The sequence below is a fragment of the Rattus norvegicus genome, chromosome 4, assembly GCF_021556685.1.
Source record: "Rattus norvegicus strain SHRSP/BbbUtx chromosome 4, alternate assembly SHRSP_T2T, whole genome shotgun sequence".
In the NCBI taxonomy this organism is placed as follows: domain Eukaryota; kingdom Metazoa; phylum Chordata; class Mammalia; order Rodentia; family Muridae; genus Rattus; species Rattus norvegicus.
In genome coordinates this window covers 147,641,483-147,662,559 of record NC_141537.1, presented here as the reverse complement: position 1 = coordinate 147,662,559, position 21,077 = coordinate 147,641,483, and the positions used below count along the sequence as shown (strand labels likewise).

The 21,077-nt window shown below is 48.2% G+C and overlaps 2 protein-coding genes across 12 annotated transcripts; one reads left to right on the top strand and one right to left on the bottom strand.

The window, feature by feature from the left end:
- Positions 1-3,416: 3,416 nt before the first annotated feature.
- Camk1 (calcium/calmodulin-dependent protein kinase I) lies at positions 3,417-13,779 on the top strand. 8 transcript variants are annotated; one of them, XM_087655805.1, is made up of 13 exons: positions 3,417-3,492; positions 4,642-4,847; positions 5,451-5,565; positions 7,192-7,323; positions 8,299-8,373; positions 8,450-8,588; positions 9,588-9,714; positions 9,808-9,883; positions 10,748-10,860; positions 11,379-11,457; positions 11,547-11,634; positions 13,275-13,392; positions 13,498-13,774. In XM_087655805.1, the coding sequence occupies exons 2-13, from the start codon at positions 4,787-4,789 to the stop codon at positions 13,590-13,592; spliced, it is 1,218 nt and encodes a 405-aa protein (XP_087511931.1). In that variant the 5' UTR covers positions 3,417-3,492; positions 4,642-4,786; the 3' UTR covers positions 13,593-13,774. The 8 variants fall into 8 exon arrangements, with proteins under 8 accessions (XP_087511931.1, XP_087511929.1, XP_087511930.1 ...); XM_087655803.1 differs by having other exon boundaries at positions 13,471-13,774; XM_087655804.1 differs by having other exon boundaries at positions 3,417-3,565.
- Ogg1 (8-oxoguanine DNA glycosylase) lies at positions 13,712-20,247 on the bottom strand. 4 transcript variants are annotated; one of them, XM_087659431.1, is made up of 7 exons: positions 19,861-20,247; positions 19,206-19,475; positions 18,385-18,564; positions 15,960-16,141; positions 14,684-14,834; positions 14,215-14,264; positions 13,712-14,040 (listed from the first exon to the last, which is right to left on the bottom strand). In XM_087659431.1, exons 2-7 carry the CDS (start codon positions 19,459-19,461, stop codon positions 13,951-13,953), a joined length of 909 nt encoding a protein of 302 aa, XP_087515557.1. In that variant the 5' UTR covers positions 19,462-19,475; positions 19,861-20,247; the 3' UTR covers positions 13,712-13,950. The 4 variants fall into 4 exon arrangements, with proteins under 4 accessions (XP_087515557.1, XP_087515558.1, XP_087515559.1 ...); XM_087659432.1 differs by having other exon boundaries at positions 19,206-19,287; NM_030870.1 differs by having other exon boundaries at positions 13,771-14,040; positions 19,206-19,453; positions 19,861-20,030.
- Positions 20,248-21,077: the final 830 nt, after the last annotated feature.

The window sequence follows — 21,077 nt, the reverse complement described above, 5'->3', positions numbered from 1 at the left end:
TAGTATGTCCAAGGCCCTGGGCTCCAACTCCAGGAAAGGAGGGGGGGGGGAAGAAAAGGAAGAAATCAATTGAAAAAGAAAAGTAGAAGAACTGATCTATTTTCCCAGGTTTTAGAAAAAGGAAGAAAATATTATCATATCTTCCTTTTCTGCATGTATTTGGCTTTCCTTGACTGTTCACTGAAAGCAGTTGATTGAGGAATTATGCTTGTTCATGTGCATCCAAGCCACTGGAAGAATAGGTACCAACTCACCTGGTTACCTGTGGTCAACAGCTAAAGACTGAAGTGGCTTCTTTGTTTCTGCCTGCCCAGGACTTTTCCTTTGGCCCAGGTTCTCTTGTGTGTGTGTGGCTGGCTACCCATGGTGCTTTATTCCTCTGACAACATTCTGGAGGTCAAGGATAGCTATATCATTCAATTACTCAGAGAGACTCAGGGAGTCAAGAGTCCTCTGCCAGGTAGAGCATATTATTTTGCATTGGGAAAGAGGTCAACATGGGAAGAGAAATCAAGACAGGAGAGGAGAAGGTGGCTGCTTGAGCTTGGCCTCTCTGGTTCAGTCTCTGAGACCCTGGTTCTTAGAACTGTCCTTTGGTCTGTGCTAGCTGTGGCACATGAAGGTTCAAGGCGGTGACTGTAGCACTAAGAAGGCAGAAGCAGACAGTCAGGAGTTCTGGGGCATCCTCAGACTACAAACCAAGTTTGTACAGGAAATCCTGTCTCAACAGAAAATAAATATTGGGGCTAGAGACATGGCTCAGTGGTGAGAGCACTTGCTGCTCTTTCAGAGTTCTTAGACGCAGTCCCTAGCACCCACACAGAGGCTAGCAATCATCTGCAACTATAGTTCCAAGGTAATGTGATGCTGTCTTCTGGCCTCCAAGTACACTGCACACACCGGGTACACAGACATAGGCAAAGCACACTCATACACATAAAATTAAAATAAATCTATAAAAATAAGTAAAAAAAAATAAAGGTTAGAAAAAGTGAGGGCTGGCAAGATGGATCAAGAGTTAAAGGCACCTGCTATCAAACTTGACAGTCTTAATTTGACCTTTAATCCCTGGAACCCACATGGTAAAAGGAGAGAATCAACTCCTGAAGTTGTCCTCTGACCTGTGCATGTAGACACAGACACACAGACACATGCACAGAGGCACACACAGACAGACACACAGATACACACACACAGACACACAGATACACAGACACAGACACACACACCACACACACACACACACACACACACACCACACACCACACACACACACATACACACTGTCGTTCACTTTTTAAAAGTGAGAACACCTAAATGTCCCCAGAAAAGCTCTTAAGGCAGGCAAAGAGTAAGAACATAAAAGTTGTGCAAGTAGAGACTGGACGGGTGGCTCAGTGGTTAAGAGCACTTGCTGCTTCTGCAGAGGATTCAGGTTTGGTTTTCAGTGTTCACATGGTGGCTCATGATCATTGTAATTCCTGTTCCAGATGGTCAAACACACTCTTCTGGCTTCCAAGGGCTCCTGCGTGAGCATGGCTCACATATACACTGGCAGGGTCACACATAAATAAAAAAAGTAAATAAATCTTTAAAATAGCCGGACTGGTCTTCAGTGGGACACTTCGTCACCCAGTAGTGTTGCCATAGAGATAAACACAGAACTGTACTGACACAACTCCCTGGCTCAATAGTATGTTGGGTGGGCGTTGAGGAGAATAGAGGTGTGGTCCTAGGTCAGAAGTGGGTTAGGGGGTTGGAGAGATGGCTCATCAGTTAGGAGCACTGACTGTTCTTCCAGAGGTCCTGAGTTCAATTCCCAGCAACCACATGGTGACTCACAACCATCTGTAATGAGATCCGATGTCCTCTTCTGGTGTGTTTGAAGACAGCTACAGTGTATTCATATAAATAAAAAAAATAATAATCTTAAAAAAAAAGAAGTATGTTAGGAATCTGAGATACTGAGATTCGAGGGAAGAAAATGTCTCTTAATCTCTGACCCTGGTCAAATCAGGTCTTTCCTTTGAGCCCTGGTTTCTATTGAATCTTATTCTCATGTTTTACTTTGTTTTCTTGTATGTGTGACCTTGCAAGCCTATGGAAGCCAGAGGAAGATGTCAAATGTCTCCGTCTATAGCTCCCTGCTTTACTCCCTTGAGACAGTGTCCCTGTCTGAGCCTGGAGCTAGGCTGGTGGCATGCTCCCCCAAACAGTTCTGGGGGCCACAGGAGCACACACCCCCTATCCAGGTTTTTAATGTGGGTTCTTAGTATTTGAACTCAGGTCTTGTACGTGAGCGGCTTACCCTGAAGGAGAATTTCACCAGCTAGCTTAGGACATCTGACAACACAGCTACCTCTGCTTCTGACGTGCTGAGATTGGGTCAGCCTCCACACCAGCTTGTTTTAAACTAGTGTTCTAAGTGCTGCACACCCATCACCCAGAACCCTCAAGAGGATTCCAAGTTGGTCGTTAATAAGTCCCTATCTCAAGATATGAAGAAACTGAGGCTCAGAAAGGTAGAGCATGATAAGGGTGGTCAGGTGTCAAAACCCTTCTAGCACTCTCAGCTACCTTCTCAGGCCTGACCACTCCAGGACAAAGTATGGACAAACTGGGAGAAATAGAGGTTGAATTCCGGAAAGAGGCTGCCCTAGGTATGCCAGGTTGCCTCCTTTGCCTGGTTCCAGGGCAGACCTACCTCTTAATTCCTGCCAGTTGATTCTCCTCCTAGCCTGAGATCAATTTATTCCCAAAGAGCCTTGCATAAACCAAGCCGGGTCAGGTCCCTTGGCCCCAAGCCTACAGGCCCAGGAACAGATTTGCTCCACCCTCCCCACCCTGGCTCCCAGCCATGGGTCACATGGTACTTTGGTCCTCTTTGGCCTGCTTCCTCAAGGATCCAGATTTAACTCCACCTCCCTCCCCCTTCCCACCTCTCTTTCCTAGTCTTTTTGAGCAGCACCTGAAAGTGTGTGGGATAAAAGCCTTAGCTCTGTTTTGCTGGCGTGGGGCCTCAGTTTATCTGCCTATTAAATGGGCAGTTTTTCATTTCATCAGCCCCTTACTAGTCTCCTGAGCCTTGCATAGGTCCAGCTCCTTTTAACTGGAGGGTGAGGAAAGAAAGGGTAGGAGTCTAAGAACTTTAAGGGAGATCGTAGAACTGTTTTGAAAACAAATCCAGGTTCAAATTGGCCAGCCTCTGGCACTTCTTAAATGTTGGTTCAAAAATCGTCTGCTTCTAGCTAACTGTTGATTTCAAGACCATCTCTGGACCTCACTAGTCTCCTGCTGACGACCAAAGGGCAAGTAAGCATGTTTCAGGGTCTGCAATAGAACAACTGGGCCCCTTTCTTCAGTCAGAGTGCTCATCTCCAGTCCCCAGGTCCTCCGCCGCAGGCTCCTCCTCCATTGACATCAGAGCCGCAGGCGGGCCGAGGGAGCCGAGCCCCAGCCGAGCGCCAGCGACTGAATAGGCAAACTGACCAGGTACGGACGCGGCGGGAGCTCCGCACCAGCCACCTAGGCCCTCGCTGCCAGCCCCGTGGCGGGGCAGCCGCAGGTACAACTGAGGGCCGCCCCGCTCTATGCCGCGGGGAGCTCCGGCCACAGGATACTGAAGCCCAAGGGTGGGAGGGGCGCCTGACCCCTGGACGGAATAGGGCTGGGCCTTTCTTTACCACCTCCGTCCCAGGCCCTTTTAGAAGACCTCCATGGATATTGCCTGGGTATCAGGAAAGGGTGGGGAAGGGTCCGTGTGAGCGTGGTGTACGTCCAAGTGTCCAAGCGCTAGGCCTTACTGTGGAAGGGCGTGGGCATTTGGAAGTGTAGATGGGGGAGGGCACATGAGGGGTTCCCTGGAGCAGGAATGTGCTTCAGTTGTGTACAGGTATCTGGGAATTCATTTTTGTTGTTGCATATAGTGTTAAAGGATACACACACTGGTGTCCGGCTTGCAGGGTAGTAAGTCAGAGTTGGGGAGAGGTTTGCTCTTCCTCTGAGGATGTTTAGTTAGGCAGATTGCTCAAGCTTGGTTTGCTGTGTAGGGCACCGGGCTGAGGAGTTGGAGGGTGTAGACATGACTGAAATTGCCATGTCTGGTATGTGGGAACAGATGCCACCTTGTTCATGTGTGTGTGGAATCAGTACTGTAGTGTAGGGTCTGGGAGGGGTGTTTGGGATGAACAGGTAGGTGTGAGTGGTGTATATGAACATGTGTGTTGATGCCTGGGTATATGTGCACAGTCAGGTGTCATGGTGTGCAGTGTGCTGGGTCTAGCAGGAAGGTGTCTGGGCTCAGGATTCATGGAAGTGCTGATTGCTGATGTGGAGTGTCTGCTGCAGGGTGTGGAACTGTGAGGGTCATTAGTGCTGGTCTCCAGGTGGGTTTGACTATACCTGAATTTACCATTGCCTCCTTTATCAGAAAACTCAGGCCCGGTGGCTGGCCAATGCTCTGGGAACAAGGTCTCACTCAAGGAGTGGACTCTCAGTTCTGGTCAAGGTGCCTTCTCTCCTTCCTTCCCAAAGGAAACAGGAGGTTGCCTTCCCAGAGCTCCAGGGCATGAGGGGCTCTGTTCTGGCTTCAACCTCTAGTTGATTCTGGGATGCTGACTTTCTGAATGATCCCTCGTCTAGTTTTCTACTGGACCAACAGATGACAGCCTCTGTGCTTAGCAAGCTTAGCTGGGAGTCTTTTGGGCAACTCTGGACTCATCCATCCAACCTCAGTTTCTGAGATTTCTCACATGATACATGGGGAGAGAGCCCACCCTCTCGTAAGATGAGACAGAGCTCTCCAGGGGAAGGTCCAAGATGGTCCCCCACCAGGAGGGGACAGACAGGTGAGACCAGTTTTCAGGCTGCTGGGACACAGACAGGGAGTCAGGAAGGCTAGGTCTGGGGAGTTCCAGCTGTGGCTGATGTTGCCTTGGTAACAGTGAGAAGGAGCTATTTAAAAATGTGGCTGAGATATTGCTGGAAGCCCAGGCTGCCGGAAACCTGATTTCTGAGAGGCTAGGGCAGCAAGGAGGAGGAGGGAGAGGACACCCTAGCCCTTCCCTGAATGAGACTGAGGCATCACTGCTTCTGGGCACGGTGTTCCTCTAGGGTGCTATCTATGCTGCTTCTAGGGGCTCCTATGCTATCTTCCTTGAGGGGGTTTCCTTGGGTGTTAAGACTGAGAAAAAGACTGGTGCAAAATAGAGAATGAATTGAAGGAATGCATGAATACTAGAATTTTGTACCCAGGAATGATTTTTTCCCTGGGCATATGAAGTTGCAAACATGCTGAATGAACAAATGGCTGGGGAAGGCTGAACGCCTGTTGTCAATGGACAGATCCAGGAATGAATGAACTCATGCTGGCTGATGGTCATGGGACATGCTGTAGATTCTCAGAGGATTCGCTCTTAGAATCTCTCTCTCTCTCTCCATTTCCTTCCTAGGAGCCCTGGCTGTGGCTGGGGGGCAGTGGGCCATGCCAGGGGCAGTGGAAGGCCCCAGGTGGAAGCAGGCAGAAGACATTAGGGATATTTATGACTTCAGGGATGTTCTGGGCACGTGAGTCTCCGGGTGAGGTGGTGGTGGGGTGACAGAACTGGGAAGGGCTTCCCTCTTGAGCCTGATGGCTAGAGGGGCTGAGTCTGGGGTGATGCTTCCTCTGGTCAGTTGATGAACACTTACTTCCCTTTTCCCACAGACCAGGGCTTGTGGCTGCTTTGCCATGGTGCAGACTAGTCCAGCTTGTTGGTTTTGGCTAACTGTGGGTAGGATGGGGCATCTCTTGTACATTCATGGACTCCTTATGAAGGGAAGGAAGCGCAGGAGAATAGAAGAACCATTTATCTAGATTGCTGCCAAGAGCTGGGTATTCTGTCCTGGGTTTGGAAACTGAGGCTGTGCATGGTTGCTCTTGATGGTGGGAATCCAAATATAACTCAAACCTGGTCTCTTCCCTTTGTAAGTCTGTAGGCAGACAGACAGACACAAAATGACAGGCGGATGCGTATTATATTCTTATTGAGGTTGTAGAGGCCAGAGTAGTCTCCTCTGCCTGGGTAACTCTCCCTGAAGGACATGAGACCTGGGGGCTAAAAGATAAGATGGGTAGGCTTGTGCTTGTCAGAAAGAAGGAAGGTAGTGCCTTAGGTGGAACAGTGTATGTAAAGACTCAGGCTGCCGCAGAGAGGCAGTCTGCTAGAACTCACGGTTAGGGCTGGGGAGAAGTCCAAACAGGAAGGATGGAAAGGGGCAGAGAATTCGAGGCCCTGAGAAGAGGCTAAGATGGCAAGAGCCGGGGTTGAGGATTTAGCTCAGTGGTAGAGCTCTTGCCTAGCAAGCTCAAGGCCCTGGGTTTAGTCCTCAGCTCCAAAAAAAAAAAAAAAAAAAAAAGATGGCAAGAGCCATTTCACAGCACAAAAGAAGACACTTAAGACGGACCATCAGTGCCGGAGATGGCTCAGCAGTTAAGAGCATTGGCTGGCTGGTCCTGCAGAGAACTAGGTTCAGTTCTTAGCACTGATGGTGGTTCACAACCATCTGTAACTCCAGATCCAAGGTATCTGATGACCTTTTCTGACCTTTGTGGGCGCCAGGTATGTATGTGGTTCAGACATAAATGTAGGCAAAACACTCATACACATAAAGTAACAAAAGAAAAAGTAAAAAGGACTAGCCATAACGTGTGGGCAACTGGAGAGCCAAGAATGGCAACCACAGTAATGGTATGATTCTGTGAGGTTCTAAAGGGCATTACATTACCTACAACTCAAACTAATCAATCAACCACACACATAACCAAGTATTACAGGGGTAGTTCAGGCCCAGCTGGCTCGAATGTTATCAGTCTTATCAGGCTTCCTTTGGTGGCTTCAGTTTGGAGCAGGCTCTCCCCAAGTACTGACAAAGATGACTGCCACCCACTCCAGGTTTACATGCCACCAGCTTATTCACTCACTCACAGTGCCAGGAAATGGTCATTTAAGTCACCAGTTACTGAGGTACCGAGGCAGGGGGCAGACAGCCCTGATTGGCCATGTCTGGCTTATGTGACCACCACTGGAGCCAGGGGTGGGGGGTGGATGAGTACTGAAGGACCTAGGTGGTCATGGAGGCTACAGGGAAACGAGGAGAGGGTGAGAGAAGCTGGGGCCCTAGCTCCTCAACTTGCAAACCTCTGACTCACAGGGGTGCCTTCTCAGAAGTGATCCTGGCAGAGGACAAGAGGACTCAGAAACTGGTGGCCATCAAATGCATTGCCAAGAAGGCCCTGGAGGGCAAAGAAGGCAGCATGGAGAATGAGATCGCCGTCTTACACAAGTGTGTGGGCCCTGCACCAACCTGTCCTTACTCCTTTAGATTGCATTAGAAATCGTTTGAATTCTAGCCTCTCAGGGAAAGAACCTGACAGAGTGTGACTGGTATAGAGCTAACCTCCCAGATAAGACCAAGGTGCCAGAGCTTGTTTACAGAGGATGAGTCTGTTCATGGAGCCTCAAGGCTTAACACCCACATAGGTGGTCCCCTAAGATCCTGCCATACAGTAAAACAGACTATTTGCTAACCCCTGATTGAATTAGCAACCAACTGGCAGGAAACCGGCTCATGCTGCAAAACTTACAGCAAGCATTTGCTCCCAGTGCCTCCCATTTCCAAACTATCTGGATAGAGAGGAGATGGTCATTTCATTTCCCTAATTCAGCTGGGTGGGGCAATGAGACCAGCAAGGTTTCACAGAAAGCCTGTGGGAAAGCCATGTCTTCCTTATCCCTAAGATCAGTCACTTTGTTGAGTTCATTTGTTGAGTACTGACTTTTTTCAAGTGCTAAGCACCCTGCTTGTCATGTGATCTTCATATGACTTTTTTGAAAATATACTCTTTTCTAGATGAAGACATTCATACACAGAGAGGTTACATTCCATTCACCAAATACCTTAAGTAACTACCCTGTACCTGGTACTAGAACAGAGCCTAGTTAGATATTCCCTATACATGAGGACATGACCTCTGGTTCAGGGAGGTTAAAAGGGTAAACAAGGAAAACTTAGAAGCCACATTCCCATCAGAGCTGCAAAGTGAGAATACTAGTTCCCAAGTAGTATGTAGCAGAGGCAGCATTTATCTGGGTCCAGGTCTGTTCCATACCAGAGCCCAGTGCTTGCTTGCTAGTCTTTTACCTTCTAGCATCAGCTTTCCCCAGTGGGTTCCAGAACCTTGGTGTCCTGCCCTGGATGCAGGTGACAGGGAATGGGTGAGCCACCCTAAGCTGTGAACCACCTCATCTTTCCTTTTAGGATCAAGCACCCCAACATTGTAGCCCTGGATGACATCTATGAGAGTGGGGGCCACCTCTACCTCATCATGCAGCTGTGAGTGGCCTATCTGCCCACCCTTACTCTTCCTGCTGTCCTAGTCTCTCGGCCACTTTCCGGTCCTTTGCTGCAGGGTTTCAGGTGGAGAGCTGTTTGACCGAATTGTGGAGAAAGGATTCTACACAGAACGGGATGCCAGCCGCCTCATCTTCCAGGTGCTGGATGCTGTCAAGTACCTGCACGACCTGGGCATTGTGCACCGGGATCTCAAGGTGGGATCTGAGGGACCTGGTGAACTATGCACCAGGGGGAGAAGCTCTGCCTGTCCTGCTTTGTCTATCTCTGGTCACCTCCCAGCCCCTCATTGAAGCCTCAGCTTCTCATTTGCAAAATGAACTACTTGTGACCTGCTAACCAGCTCCTCTTATTGCACTTAGACAGGGACACAGGGTAGGCTGGGCTGGCATTCTACCCTAACAGCTTATGTGTCTTTTTTCTGATAATGAAACATCCTACTTACTCTGTAGAGGACAAATGGAACAGCAAAGCTCAGAGAAGCGGATAGGACTTACATTAAAAACATGTTGGTCCAAGCCAGCTCTGGTGCTGCACAGAGGCAGACGCAGAGGCAGGTAGACCTTTGAGTTCAAGGTCAACCTGGTTTACAGAGTGAATTCCAAGACAGCCAGAGCCACACAGAGACACCGCATCTCAAAAAAACCCCAAACAAACAAACAAAAAAAAAAACCCCAAACCAAACCAAACCCACCAACCCACCAACCAACCAACCAACCAACCAACCAAAAACCAACAACAAACTTTCAGTCCAGGCTGGAAGGGCTCTGGGATACAATAGACCTTGGTTTGCAGACTAGCGCCTTGCCATGCCCCAACTGGCTCTTGGGCTAATCACTGCCTCTAAAGGCATTGGTTTCCTCATTGATAAAGTGGGCTTATTAAGTCTGGACATGCTGCCTATGTGGCAGGGGTGAATCAGTCAAGTACTTATCCAAGAACCAGCACAGGAGGTATAAAAAAAATTTTTTTTTGGTAATACTGGGATTTCTGTAAGGTTTCTGAGTTCTATGAAAATTCTTCCTACAACCCCTTTGCTCTGTGTTTGCTCTATGTTCTAGAACTTACATCTAGCAGTAAATGCTAGTTAGCTTCTAATGGATTTAGTGAGATAGCCACTGTGGATTTTAGAGCATATAGTGCTGCTAGCCTCTGGTACCTCTGACTACCCCTTCTCCTCTTTTCTACCCTCCAAGCCAGAGAACCTGCTATACTACAGTCTGGATGAAGACTCCAAAATCATGATCTCTGACTTTGGCCTCTCCAAGATGGAGGACCCAGGCAGTGTGCTCTCCACAGCCTGTGGGACTCCAGGATATGTGGGTGAGGAGGGCCCTGGGTTGGGTCTAGGGATGAGGAAAGAGCCAGGAGCTGCAGGGTAGACTTCTGTCATCACCATGTCCCTTCTCTCCACAGCCCCTGAGGTCCTGGCCCAGAAGCCCTACAGCAAGGCCGTGGACTGCTGGTCCATAGGAGTCATTGCCTATATACTGTAAGTGGGGACATGGTCAAGGTAGCCTGTGGCTAGAGTTGTCTTCCCTGCTTTGCCCACTCCTTCTCTACATCTAAAATACTAACAGGCAAGAGTCTGGAGAGATGGCTTAGATGTTGAGAGCAACTGCTGCTTTTTCAGAGGTCCCAAGTTCAAATCCCAGTACCTACATGGTAGCTCACGACCATCTATCTGTAACTCTAGTTTCAGAGGACCTAATGCCTTCTTTTGGTCTGTGCGGGTACACATGTGCACACACATGGTACACAGATTTAAATACAGGCAAAATACCTATACACATAAAAACAAACAAAAAGTCTAATAGGCTTCAATTAGGAGATACCATGTTTCCAGCACTGTGGGAGCACTGAGGATTTAGCAGAAAACAAAACAACCCAAGGGCCTGCCCTTAAGAGCTGACATGTAGAAAGAATTGGTGAGTAAATCTATAAAAAGATCTCACCTGGTAAAAATTACTGTGAAGAAAAAAATCAAGCAGGAGTAGTCAAGGACTCAGATAGTCAAGGGCTCTTTGTGGTGGTAACATCTGAGTGGTTTTTGAGTGAGTAAACGATCCAATGTCAACACAAAGCTCCTGTGACAGCATGTTCAAAGGACAGAAGGCAGGCCAATACTGCCAGACGGAAGTGAGCAAGACAGAACTTCCTGTGGGTCCCGAGTGACTCTTGCACTGCCCCAAAATGCCATCTCCAAGCCAACAAGTATTCTTTCTTTTTTTCGGAGCTGGGGACCGAACCCAGGGCCTTGCGCTTGCTAGGCAAGCGCTCTACCACTGAGCTAAATCCCCAACCCCGCCAACAAGTATTCTTAAAGCTGACATTAGTTTGGTTTCTTTCTGCCTAGGCTCTGTGGCTACCCGCCGTTCTATGATGAAAATGATGCCAAACTTTTTGAACAGATTTTGAAGGCTGAGTATGAGTTTGACTCTCCTTATTGGGACGACATCTCTGACTCTGGTATTTGGATCTTTGACTTCATGTGGCCCCTGCCTCAGGGCCTTCTTCATCTGCTCCAGGAGTCTCCCCACTGTCTGCCTCTATCATATCTTAGTCCCAGACTAGAAGCAGATGTCTTATGTCTTACCTTAGGTTCCCTAATCTCAGAGCTTAGTCTTCAGTCTAAGTAGGCATTCAGTCTTCCAATACAGTTTACAAAAAAAATTTCCCTTGGAGCCTACTGACTCCCTGAGACCTAAGCAGTATAAATATTTCTATCTTCCATTTTGTGTCTCAGTCAGGGACCAGCTTGTGATGGCTGTACAGTGGTTTACACAGTAGTGTGAGCATACTGAGTGGTTTCTTCTGTAATGATGTTCTCAAAAAAGGAGGGAGCTAGAAAGCTGGGGTGTGTGGAGTAGGGTACAGGCAGACCAGGCTTCTTGTCATGCTTTGTCAGGTGAGATGTGAGGGAATGAGCACTGTCTTGGTGTCCACAGGCATGGTTATGTATCTTTGTTTTTCTCTTGGGGCTTCAGCCAAAGATTTCATACGTCATTTGATGGAGAAAGACCCAGAGAAGAGGTTCACCTGTGAGCAGGCCTTGCAGCACCCCTGGTGAGAGCTCCCACTGTGTTAGGGTGGGACCTGGGGGCCCCACACCTGCTCCATCCTCACAGGCAACTCTGCATATAATCCCATCCTAGGATTGCAGGAGACACAGCTCTGGATAAGAATATCCACCAGTCAGTGAGTGAGCAGATCAAGAAGAACTTTGCCAAGAGCAAGTGGAAGGTCAGCATACACCTTTAATCCTGCGTCTTCCCCAGACTCGACTTGCACAGTGCTCACTGCATACAGGACCTGCCCAGGGAGGTTTTCCAAAGAATCTCTCTTGTTCATTCAACAAAGGCTCCTTGACCCCTAAAGTCCAGAGGTGGTTCCTGAGCTGCATCTTCAGAGACATGATGTAGACCATGGGACCCAAGAAGGGTCAGAAAGGTGGCCACAGATCTATTAGTTGACTAGTAATTAGCCAGGTATAGAGAATATGCCTGAGGTAGAGGGAACAGGAGTACAGAGGCCAGGATAAGAGAATGTGGCCTGCTGGACTAGAGGGGCTGAAGGAACTATGGAAACTGAGTGTTTGAGAGGCCAGGCTGGAGAAGCTAGTAGAAGCTGCCGGGCCATTGAGGTCCTTGACTGCTGTAGTGGGACATCCACCTGCTGTAGAGGAAACTGAGGTCCAGAAAGAATATACAGTCCCCTCCAAAAGGACTAAATATAGGATCTTATCCTGAAGAAAGGGCTTTCTGGATGCAGTGAAGACAAGGAGGGAAGCTGAGAGGCCCAGCAGGATATGTCATAGATGCTAGGGCTTGACTCAGAAGCAGCAAGAGGAACATGGGAGTAGGTGAAAGCAGGAGGGAGACTCAGAAGAAACAAAGATGGGAGGCATACTGAGGTGTGAAATGTCAAAGGCTGTCCCAACCTTCCGGTTAGGGACAAAGTGGACAGAGATACAATAACCATGATTAAGGAACATGGGGCAGAAACAAGTCTCGAGGGGGTTATTGTAACTTGGACATGGTCATCTGGGTGAATATAAGACAATAGAAACAGGTAAACTATGTAACCTTTCTGCACCTCAGTTTCCTCTGAAATTAATGCTATTCCAGAACCTAGGGGAAAGTGAGGCAGGAGGCTCAGGAACTACATGAAACCTTGTCTCAAAACGGGTGGAATCTATAGCTTTGTTGGCAGAATGCTTGCCTAGCATGCATGAAACCCTGGGTCAGCTCACTAGCATCATACAAAACTGGGCATGGTGTGGTATATGTCTATAATTCCAAGACCCAGGAGATAAGAGGTACAACTGGAGGATAGCCAGGCTACATGAGAACCCATGTTAAAAGAAATTAATAATACTAATAGTGCTTGCCAGAGCCAGGTGTAGTGACACACACTTTTAATCCCAGCACTTGGGAGTCAGAGGCAGGCAGATCTTTGTGTGTTCCAGGAAGCCAGTGCTACCTAATGAGACCCTGTCACAAAGAAACAGTGCTTGCTGTCCCTGGTGTGTAGGGGACCATAAGATATATATGCTTGTAATCTCCGCACTCTGGAGGCTGAGGCACAAGACATAGTAAGACTAAAAAGAGAAACAACACAAAAGTGCTGACTCAGAGGATGTGAGGATTTAATGAATGAATGACCATGCACTGTGCTCAGAGCTATGTAGACACATAAATGTTGTTTACATGAATTATAGTTTTATGTTCCTTTGTATGCTTTTATACATGTGCTGCATGTATAACTAAATATAGTTTAGTAGCACCTGACTGAGTCTGGGGAGGACTTGGGGAGACTCCCTTTGCCGACCCTAAGCCCTTAATAAGGCCCCCTTTCAGCAGTCCCCTTCCCTCTTTCCACAGCAAGCTTTCAATGCTACCGCTGTGGTTCGGCACATGAGGAAGCTGCAGCTGGGCACCAGCCAGGAGGGACAGGGACAGACAGCTAGCCACGGAGAGCTGCTGACACCCACAGCTGGGGGTAAGAACCAGGGTCTTGTGGAAGGGCATAGGTGGTCTGTGAAGAAGCACAAGGCTGGAGCTGACGCCCGCTCTGCAGCTGCCCTTGCCCTTTCCTTCCACACAGGGCCAGCAGCTGGCTGCTGCTGTCGAGACTGCTGTGTGGAGCCAGGCTCAGAACTGCCCCCTGCACCACCCCCAAGCTCTAGGGCCATGGACTGAACATCAAGGAGTCAGGGTTTCGTCCGTGAGGGGTTGGAGGCAGCCTGCTTCCTCCTCACCCCAGAACTGGGGAGTTTCTGACCCCATACTTCTTCCCTCCCCTCTCACTCTTCACTGCATTTTCCATACAAATGTTTCTATTTTATTGTTCCTTCTTGTAATAAAGGGAAGATAAAACAAAACAGTTCCATTTTCTCAAATAGCTTCCTTGTCCCCTGTTGTAAAACCTGACTTTGATTTGGGATGTTTGCCTTGGAGGTAGGAATGTTAAGCCTTTCTGACTTGGGTGAGGACAAGGGAGAGAAATGGAGAACAAAGGGGAAAATATCAGTGACATCTTTTGTCCCCTGGGCCCTACCTAGCCTTCTGTCTTCTTAGATCCCTTTTTGCGCTTTGCTGGTGGCTCCCGAGACAGGTTTTGTTGACGAAGGTCAGCACTGAACAGCACCTATGGGAAGGGGCATATGGGGTCTATGGGGAGCAGGGCATACTGAGATCAGGGCTTGGCTCAATAGAGAATACTGGGGGGGGGGGGGTTGGTCATAATAACAGGTGGCTGAAGAGTCCAGGGGTCAGGCAGGGTGAGGGAAAGTCCTTTAGGGTCTGGGCTAGGTATACTTACTGCTTGGGCCCAGCCAGCATAAGGTCCCCACAGATTCCGGAAAAAGTTTCCTAAATTAGAAGTGAGAAGACTATATTAATTGACCCACGTGCCCTCCATGCACAAAGATGGGGATTGTGGGAGAGATGATTAGAACGAGAGATTCGGGCTGGAGAGATGTCTCGGTGGTTAAGGACACTGACTTCTCTTCCAGAGGTCCTGAGTTTAATTCTCAGCAACCACAGGGTGGCTTACAACTGTCTGTAATGGAATCTGATGCCCTCATAAAGAATAAACAAATCTTTTTTAAAAAAAAGAAGGGGTTGGAAATTTAGCTCAGTGGTAGAGTGCTTGCCTAGCAAGTGCAAGGCCCTGGGTTCGGTCCCCAGCTCCGAAAAAAAGAAAAAAAGAAAGAAAAAAAAAAAAAAAAAAAAGAGAGAGAGATATTCTCCAACTTCAGCCCAATGCCCCAGCATCACACTCTTCTTACCCAGTTCTTTGTTGGCCAGAGGGCTCGGGCCCTTAGTCTGCGATGTCTTAGGCTGCCAGCCGTAGTCACGATGGGCAATCTGCCACACATGGATGTCCACAGGCACAGCCTGGGGTTTGTCCAGGGCCATTAAGCAGATGCAGTCAGCCACCTTTGACAAAGAGAGAACTGTTGTGGAGGGATGGCAGGATTTAGCCAGCATCCAAATTTATGTTGCCTCCTTCCTCTAAGGTAGCACTATTCTGCATTCTCAGTCAGCACGCAGTAATTACCTATTATTTCTAAAAATAGCTCCAAGAAGAGTTGTTCCTGAGTGAGCTCTCACATAACCTGGGGAAAAGTATGACCATACTCTTTTCACAGATAAGGAAACTGGGGCTCTAAGTGTCTTGGACAAAACCATGAAGCAGAAACTAGGCAATGCCAAAATGTAATGCCAGTCCATTAAAAATTCTTAAAGGCAATGGGGCTGGAGAGCTGACTCTGCAGTTAAGAACACTGCCTGCTTTTCCAGAAGAGCTGGGTTCCTGTATGGTGACTTACAACCATCTGTAACACCAGAGTACGCATATGCAATGTAGAGACTAGAAGAGGGCATAAGATCCCCTAGAACTGGAGTTAGAGGTGGCTGTTGTAAGCCACCTAACAAGGGGGTGCTAGGAATCAAACTCAGGTCCCCTGGAAGAGCAGCAAGGGATCTTACCCTCTGTTCCATCTAAACAGCTCCTGAAAATTCATTTTAAGTCATAGAGGAGTATAAGATATAAAGATAAGTTATAAATTTATAAATTCTTTTTTTTTTCTTTTCTCTTTTTCGGACCTGGGGACCGAACCCAGGGCCTTGCGCTTGCTAGGCAAGCGCTCTACCACTGAGCTAAATCCCCAACCCCTAGTTATAAATTCTAATAGTCTGATAGATCTATTGACATCAACAAAACATTGTGTAAGCACATGTAATTTCAAGAAAAGAAAAGGAAATGTAAAATAGAAACACCTTTCCCTTTGTCTCCCTAAAGGTAACCAGTATTAACTTTCTGGCTCTCCCCTCTGGAAAGTTCTGCATACAAACATTAGTGCACACAATGCACTGACACAAAGACCCTTTCTAAAGACATATCCAAAGGGCAGCCTCTTATACTCTCTGCTTCTGTCTCTGATGAAACACTTTGTTCTTCCTGTGCTTGCTTCCCTCCAGAATCCACGTCTCCCCTGGATTCTCAGGTGTGCCTTGTTTCTACCTCTCCTACTTTCAGTGTGGGGTCTCTCTGGGCCTCACCTTGGTGCCCACTCCAGGCAGGGTGCAGAGGGCCTTGTGGGCCTCTTCATAAGAGGCCACTCGAAGCTGCTGCAGCCAAGCCGGCCCACCTTGCTCTTCTAGGATGGCTTTAGCACTGGCACATACATAGCGGGCACGGTACCCCAGGCCCAACTTCCTGAGGTGGGTCTCTACTTCTGGACCTGTGGGAATGGAGAGGGAACAGCAGATATCCTCAGTTAGTTCCTGTCCTCAAGCTAGTGTGTAGGATGCCCCACCCCAATGCTTTCCTAGGCACTTCTCTGTCCTCTCAGAGTCAGTGGACAGTTGGATGTGAAAGAAACTGTTAAGGCCTGAGTTCTGCCCCTATAAAACTTCTCTTAGCTGGGCTCTGAAGCGGGTACTAAAAACCCCTGCTCTGGGGGAAATCCTCATTTGAGCACTTTACCTTTATTCAAGAAGTGCTCACACCCCTGGCCTAAAAAAGCTGCAGAAGCCTGGGTGATGGCCCAGCATAAACCCGATTACTTTCATGTAAAAAGCCAGATGAAGAGGTTCACATCTGTAATGCCAGCATTAGTAAGGTGAGATGGGAGGCAGAGATAGAAGGATCGAAGCCCATAGGCCAGTTAGCTTGGATATGTAGCTCAGTGACAGAAACAAGAGACCAAAAAGTTGTTTCCTGATCTTCATATGTGTGCACTTGCACTCCCACACACTCACAAAATAAATGACAGCAGCCAAGGCATGTGTGTCACATGTACACACTGACTGGCAAAGTACATCATGCTTACTTTTCATAAGGATCCTTATGATGGCACTAATGTGTTATACATTTTACAGACAAACAAAGTAAGGGCACAGAAGGGGCTATGCAGGCTGGAGACAAGGCTCAGCAGTTAAGAAAACTTGCTGCCCTTACAGAAGACCAGGCTTCAGTTTGGCATCCACATGCTGCCTCATAGCCATCCATAACTCCAATTCTAGGGGATCTGACACCCTCTGCTGAGCTCTGTAGTACTAGGCATTTGCACATTATGCACATATATACATTCAGGCAAAGGAGTCATACATAGAAAACTTATTAAAAAGCAATTGAGGAAAACACCTGACATTGATCTCTGACTTCCACAAACACAGGTATGTGTGCACTTGAACAGATATATGCACATAATGCCCACATACTACCTACCTACTCACCCACTGTGGTGCTTTAAATATGCTTGGCCCAAGGAAGTGTGGCCTTGTTGGAGTAGATGTGGTCTTGCTGGAGGAAGTGTGTCACTTTGGGGTAGGCCTTGAGACCCTCCCTCTAGCTGGCTGCTTGAGAATGCTGAGTCTTCTCCTGACTGCCTTTGGATCAAGATATAGAACTCTTGGCTCCTTCTCCAGCACTGTGTCTGCCTGCCATGCTTCCTGCCATGATAACAGACTGAAAGTCTGAACCTGTAAGTCAGCCTTAATTAAATGTTTCCCTTCTAAGACTTGCTTTGGTCATGATGTCTCTTCTCAGCAATGGGAACCTAGACACCCATCAACTCTACCCTCCAACACAAAGAGAGGGCACGGTGGAGATAGGACTCTTCACAGGACAGCACCTGTCTTCTTAGACGCATTCCCTTTCAATGACTCTAGTATTCCCATTCTATTAACAAGTTAAGCCAAGCTTAGAGGTAAATGAATTCTTTGAAGACTTATGATTATTAAACTTAGAGCAGATATTCAAGACCTTTCTTAGTATCAAAAAACAGCCCCTGATTGAAAATGAACCAGAGCAGGCTCCTTGCTTTTTTTTTTTTTTTTTTGGTTCTTTTTTTCGGAGCTGGGGATCGAACCCAGGGCCTTGCGCTTCCTAGGCAAGCGCTCTACCAGAGCTAAATCCCCAACCCCGGCTCCTTGCTTTTTAGTCCCTAAGCACTTCACCTAGCTTGGTCCTCATATCTGCTAACCAATATACTTTCCTCACAGAGCAAGAGGACTCACTAAAGTGACAGCAGCTTAAAATTTCCACGTATTTCCTGTTCCAAACACTGCTGGACTCGAGATGTGTTTCCCTTTATTCTGTCCCCATGATTCTGACAGGATATGTACTGTTATTTCCCATTTCACAGATTCAAAACAGAAGCACGCACAAAAGTGTCAGAACCGGGACTCAGATCTAGGCAGTCTGTCTCAGATTATCTGCCTGTCAGTCTAAACTACTGACCACTGTGTATAGACGTTTCTCTAGTGAGGTACTGCATAGACTGGAAAACAGTCAACTAGTGAGGTGCTGATCGACTAGTGAGGTGTTTCAGGGGTCAAATCTGAGGATGAGTTGTATCCAGGACTGACCAGGCAGAGACAGTGTTTGACACAGTGGGAAGCTTTGAGATAGGAGCTCACAGCTTGGGTAGAACTGAACAGATCTTCCTGTCCAAATGCTGAAGGGGATGCACCTACTCACCAGCCAGGGCATGAAGGTTTGGGAAGCCATGATAAGTGACATCATCAAGCTGAACGAGTCGAGGTCCAAAGGCCTGGCACAGCCGTTCCACCATGCCAGTGATGCGAGCAATGTTGTTGTTGGAAGAACAGATGAAAGAGAAAAGGCATTCAGTGGGGTCTTGTCTCAGCAGCCTCACACCTAGAGAGCAGAAAGGCAGGGGCCTGGAGACACCTCAGGGAGACCCAGAATAATAAAAGGACTAAGGGATTGCTCGTGTAGAGAAACCACTAGACCTCTCCTGTCTCGTGGTATCTTGTGAGGTTTGGGTGACCATTCCATTCCACTGAGAACAAAAAAGCCATGATGCAAACACCACATGAACAGGGCTTGGTGTCCATGTTCTCTTTTCCAAAGAGCAAATGCGATTCAGGATATAATGACAGAATGAATGATGTCACCTGCTCCAGGACACAGTCAGGATTAGGCCCTATATCTTTATCACTTTTCCTGTGGTGGTGGTCGTCATCATCATCATCATATTAACAACTATGTGCTAAGTAGTAGTCTAAGCACTTTAAATAAGTAGGTTTTAATTATTTGCTATTCTCCTGTATGTGTGAGTGTGGGCATAAGTGAGCCATGGCTCATGAGTGGAGGTCAGAAGACAACTTCTAGTAGTTGGTTTTCTCCTTCCACTATGGATTATGGGCATTAAACTGTATGACAAGTGCTTTTATCTGATGAAACATCTTGGTGGCCCTGTATCTGCATTTTACAGAGGGCAAACGGAGTCAGAGATGTAACTTAACAAAAGCCACCATTTCTGCTCTTGTACTCACCTTGGAATTTCTGAGCCACACTTTGGAAGTGAGAGTCCACCGAAGCCCAGTGGCTATAGAGCTGAGTCAGGCTGACATCTAGCTGAAAGTACTTGTGTAAGGTTTCCAGCTCCTCTAGGGTAGGCCTGCCGACCTGGCCCTTGTCTCCTCGGTACACAGTGCAATAGAGCTGATCCTCGGTCTGAGTCAGTGTCCACACTTGATCTGCCAGCACTCCACTCCAGTGAGCAGGGCTTTGCTCCCTCCACCTGGGCATCCCAGCAGACAGCCCTAGCACCGTTACCCATTTTGCACTCTTTAAAGTCCCTCCTGTCTTACAAATGTAAACTTATTGTAAATAAAAATGGTATGTTTTCATTTTAAAAATAAAAAAAAGAAGTCGTACTGGGGATTGAACCTACAGCCCTGTGCGTGAAAAGGAAGCACTCTTATTACTGAGCTACATCCCTCGTTTTCCCACTGATCTTTATTACTGGTCCTCATAATCCTGCACTCATCACCTCTACTTCCTAAAGAAGGTTAACAAGCAAGCCACCGGTGCTTACACTACAAAATGTACTCTCACCCATCACTCCCAACATTCTTTGCATCCCTGGTTGGCAGCACTGAGGAGTTAGCATCCTAGGGAACAGTCCTCCCAAGCGCAGTCACTCACCGGAAGGACTGTCCAGAAGCTAAAACCAGGTCCAGACGCAGCTCAGAGCGTGGACACGGAATAGAGGCCCAGAGGGCCGGGCTGGAGGTTAGGGTGCGATGTCTCATGCTGCTAGACAGGCTGGAACTGAATAACATTTGGATAGCAGTCCCCAGCCCATTACGTCCAATCAGAATTCGACTTTCCCACGTCCTACGGCCTCACACACAAGTGACCATTCACACCCAGAACGTAGCACCTTGGGTCCTAGATTCTGGATCTGGTGTAATTTTAATTTGTGTCCCTGTTGAATTTGAGTCTCCCTTTCCTTTAGGAAAGCCTCCAGCTCGCTATAACAGACCTAAACTACCCATTCTGCTCTCCTGTGGAGTACGCCCCTCCTCTTCCTCCGGACGTCGCCCCGCCCCCAGAACCTCCCGGCGCGCGCCTCCTCCTGCGCGGCTGTCGAGGTTTGGAAAGGCGCGCCAGTGTGGCTCTTCCGGGTCCCAGCTTACTCTCACCGGAAGTAAATCCTAGCTCCCGCTTATTTGATCCTAGAAGTAGCCAATCCGAGAAGAAAGTGAGAGGCACCAATGAGAACTCCGGAGTGGCAGAGTGGGCGGGCCTATCTGAGGCGCCGGAGCGGTTAGACTGCTGGCCTCGCTGCTTGGCGATTGGCTGTCCGAGGCCCTGCTCTGCCATTTCAGGGCTTTTGGTGTGATCTCAGGGCCTGTGACTTCCCCCGGCTGGCCCGCTCTGGAGCCACATCCTTGCAGGGCGTAGTGGTACACACCGGTCGTCCCAGCACTCGGTAGGCAGAGGCGGGAGGCACGTTCGAGGAGGCATAATTAGGCTGGGCTACATGGCGAGACCCTATCTCAAGAAACAAACCAAAAGAATCTCCCTGCTCAATCCCTTTTCTCCACCAACCCTCTTCTGAGGCGGTATGATTTCCAGCGCTGTCCCCTCCACGTCCTGTCAAGAGGTCCCATCTCGGGCTTCCCAGGCTTCAGAGGCCAGTCTCAGATTTGCTTACGTCAGCCACAGCCTGCGGTGCAGCTACCCCCTTCAGTCTGGTCATGTTCCTTAAGTATACCCAATCTTTTGCCCACAGCCGTGTGGAATAGCCCTGTATATGGAGTTCACTGCCCCCCAAATGTCAGTGTGGCCCAAGGCAGCCTAACGGACCAAACACAATCAGCACCTTGTTCCAAAGATGACTATATCATTTATAATCC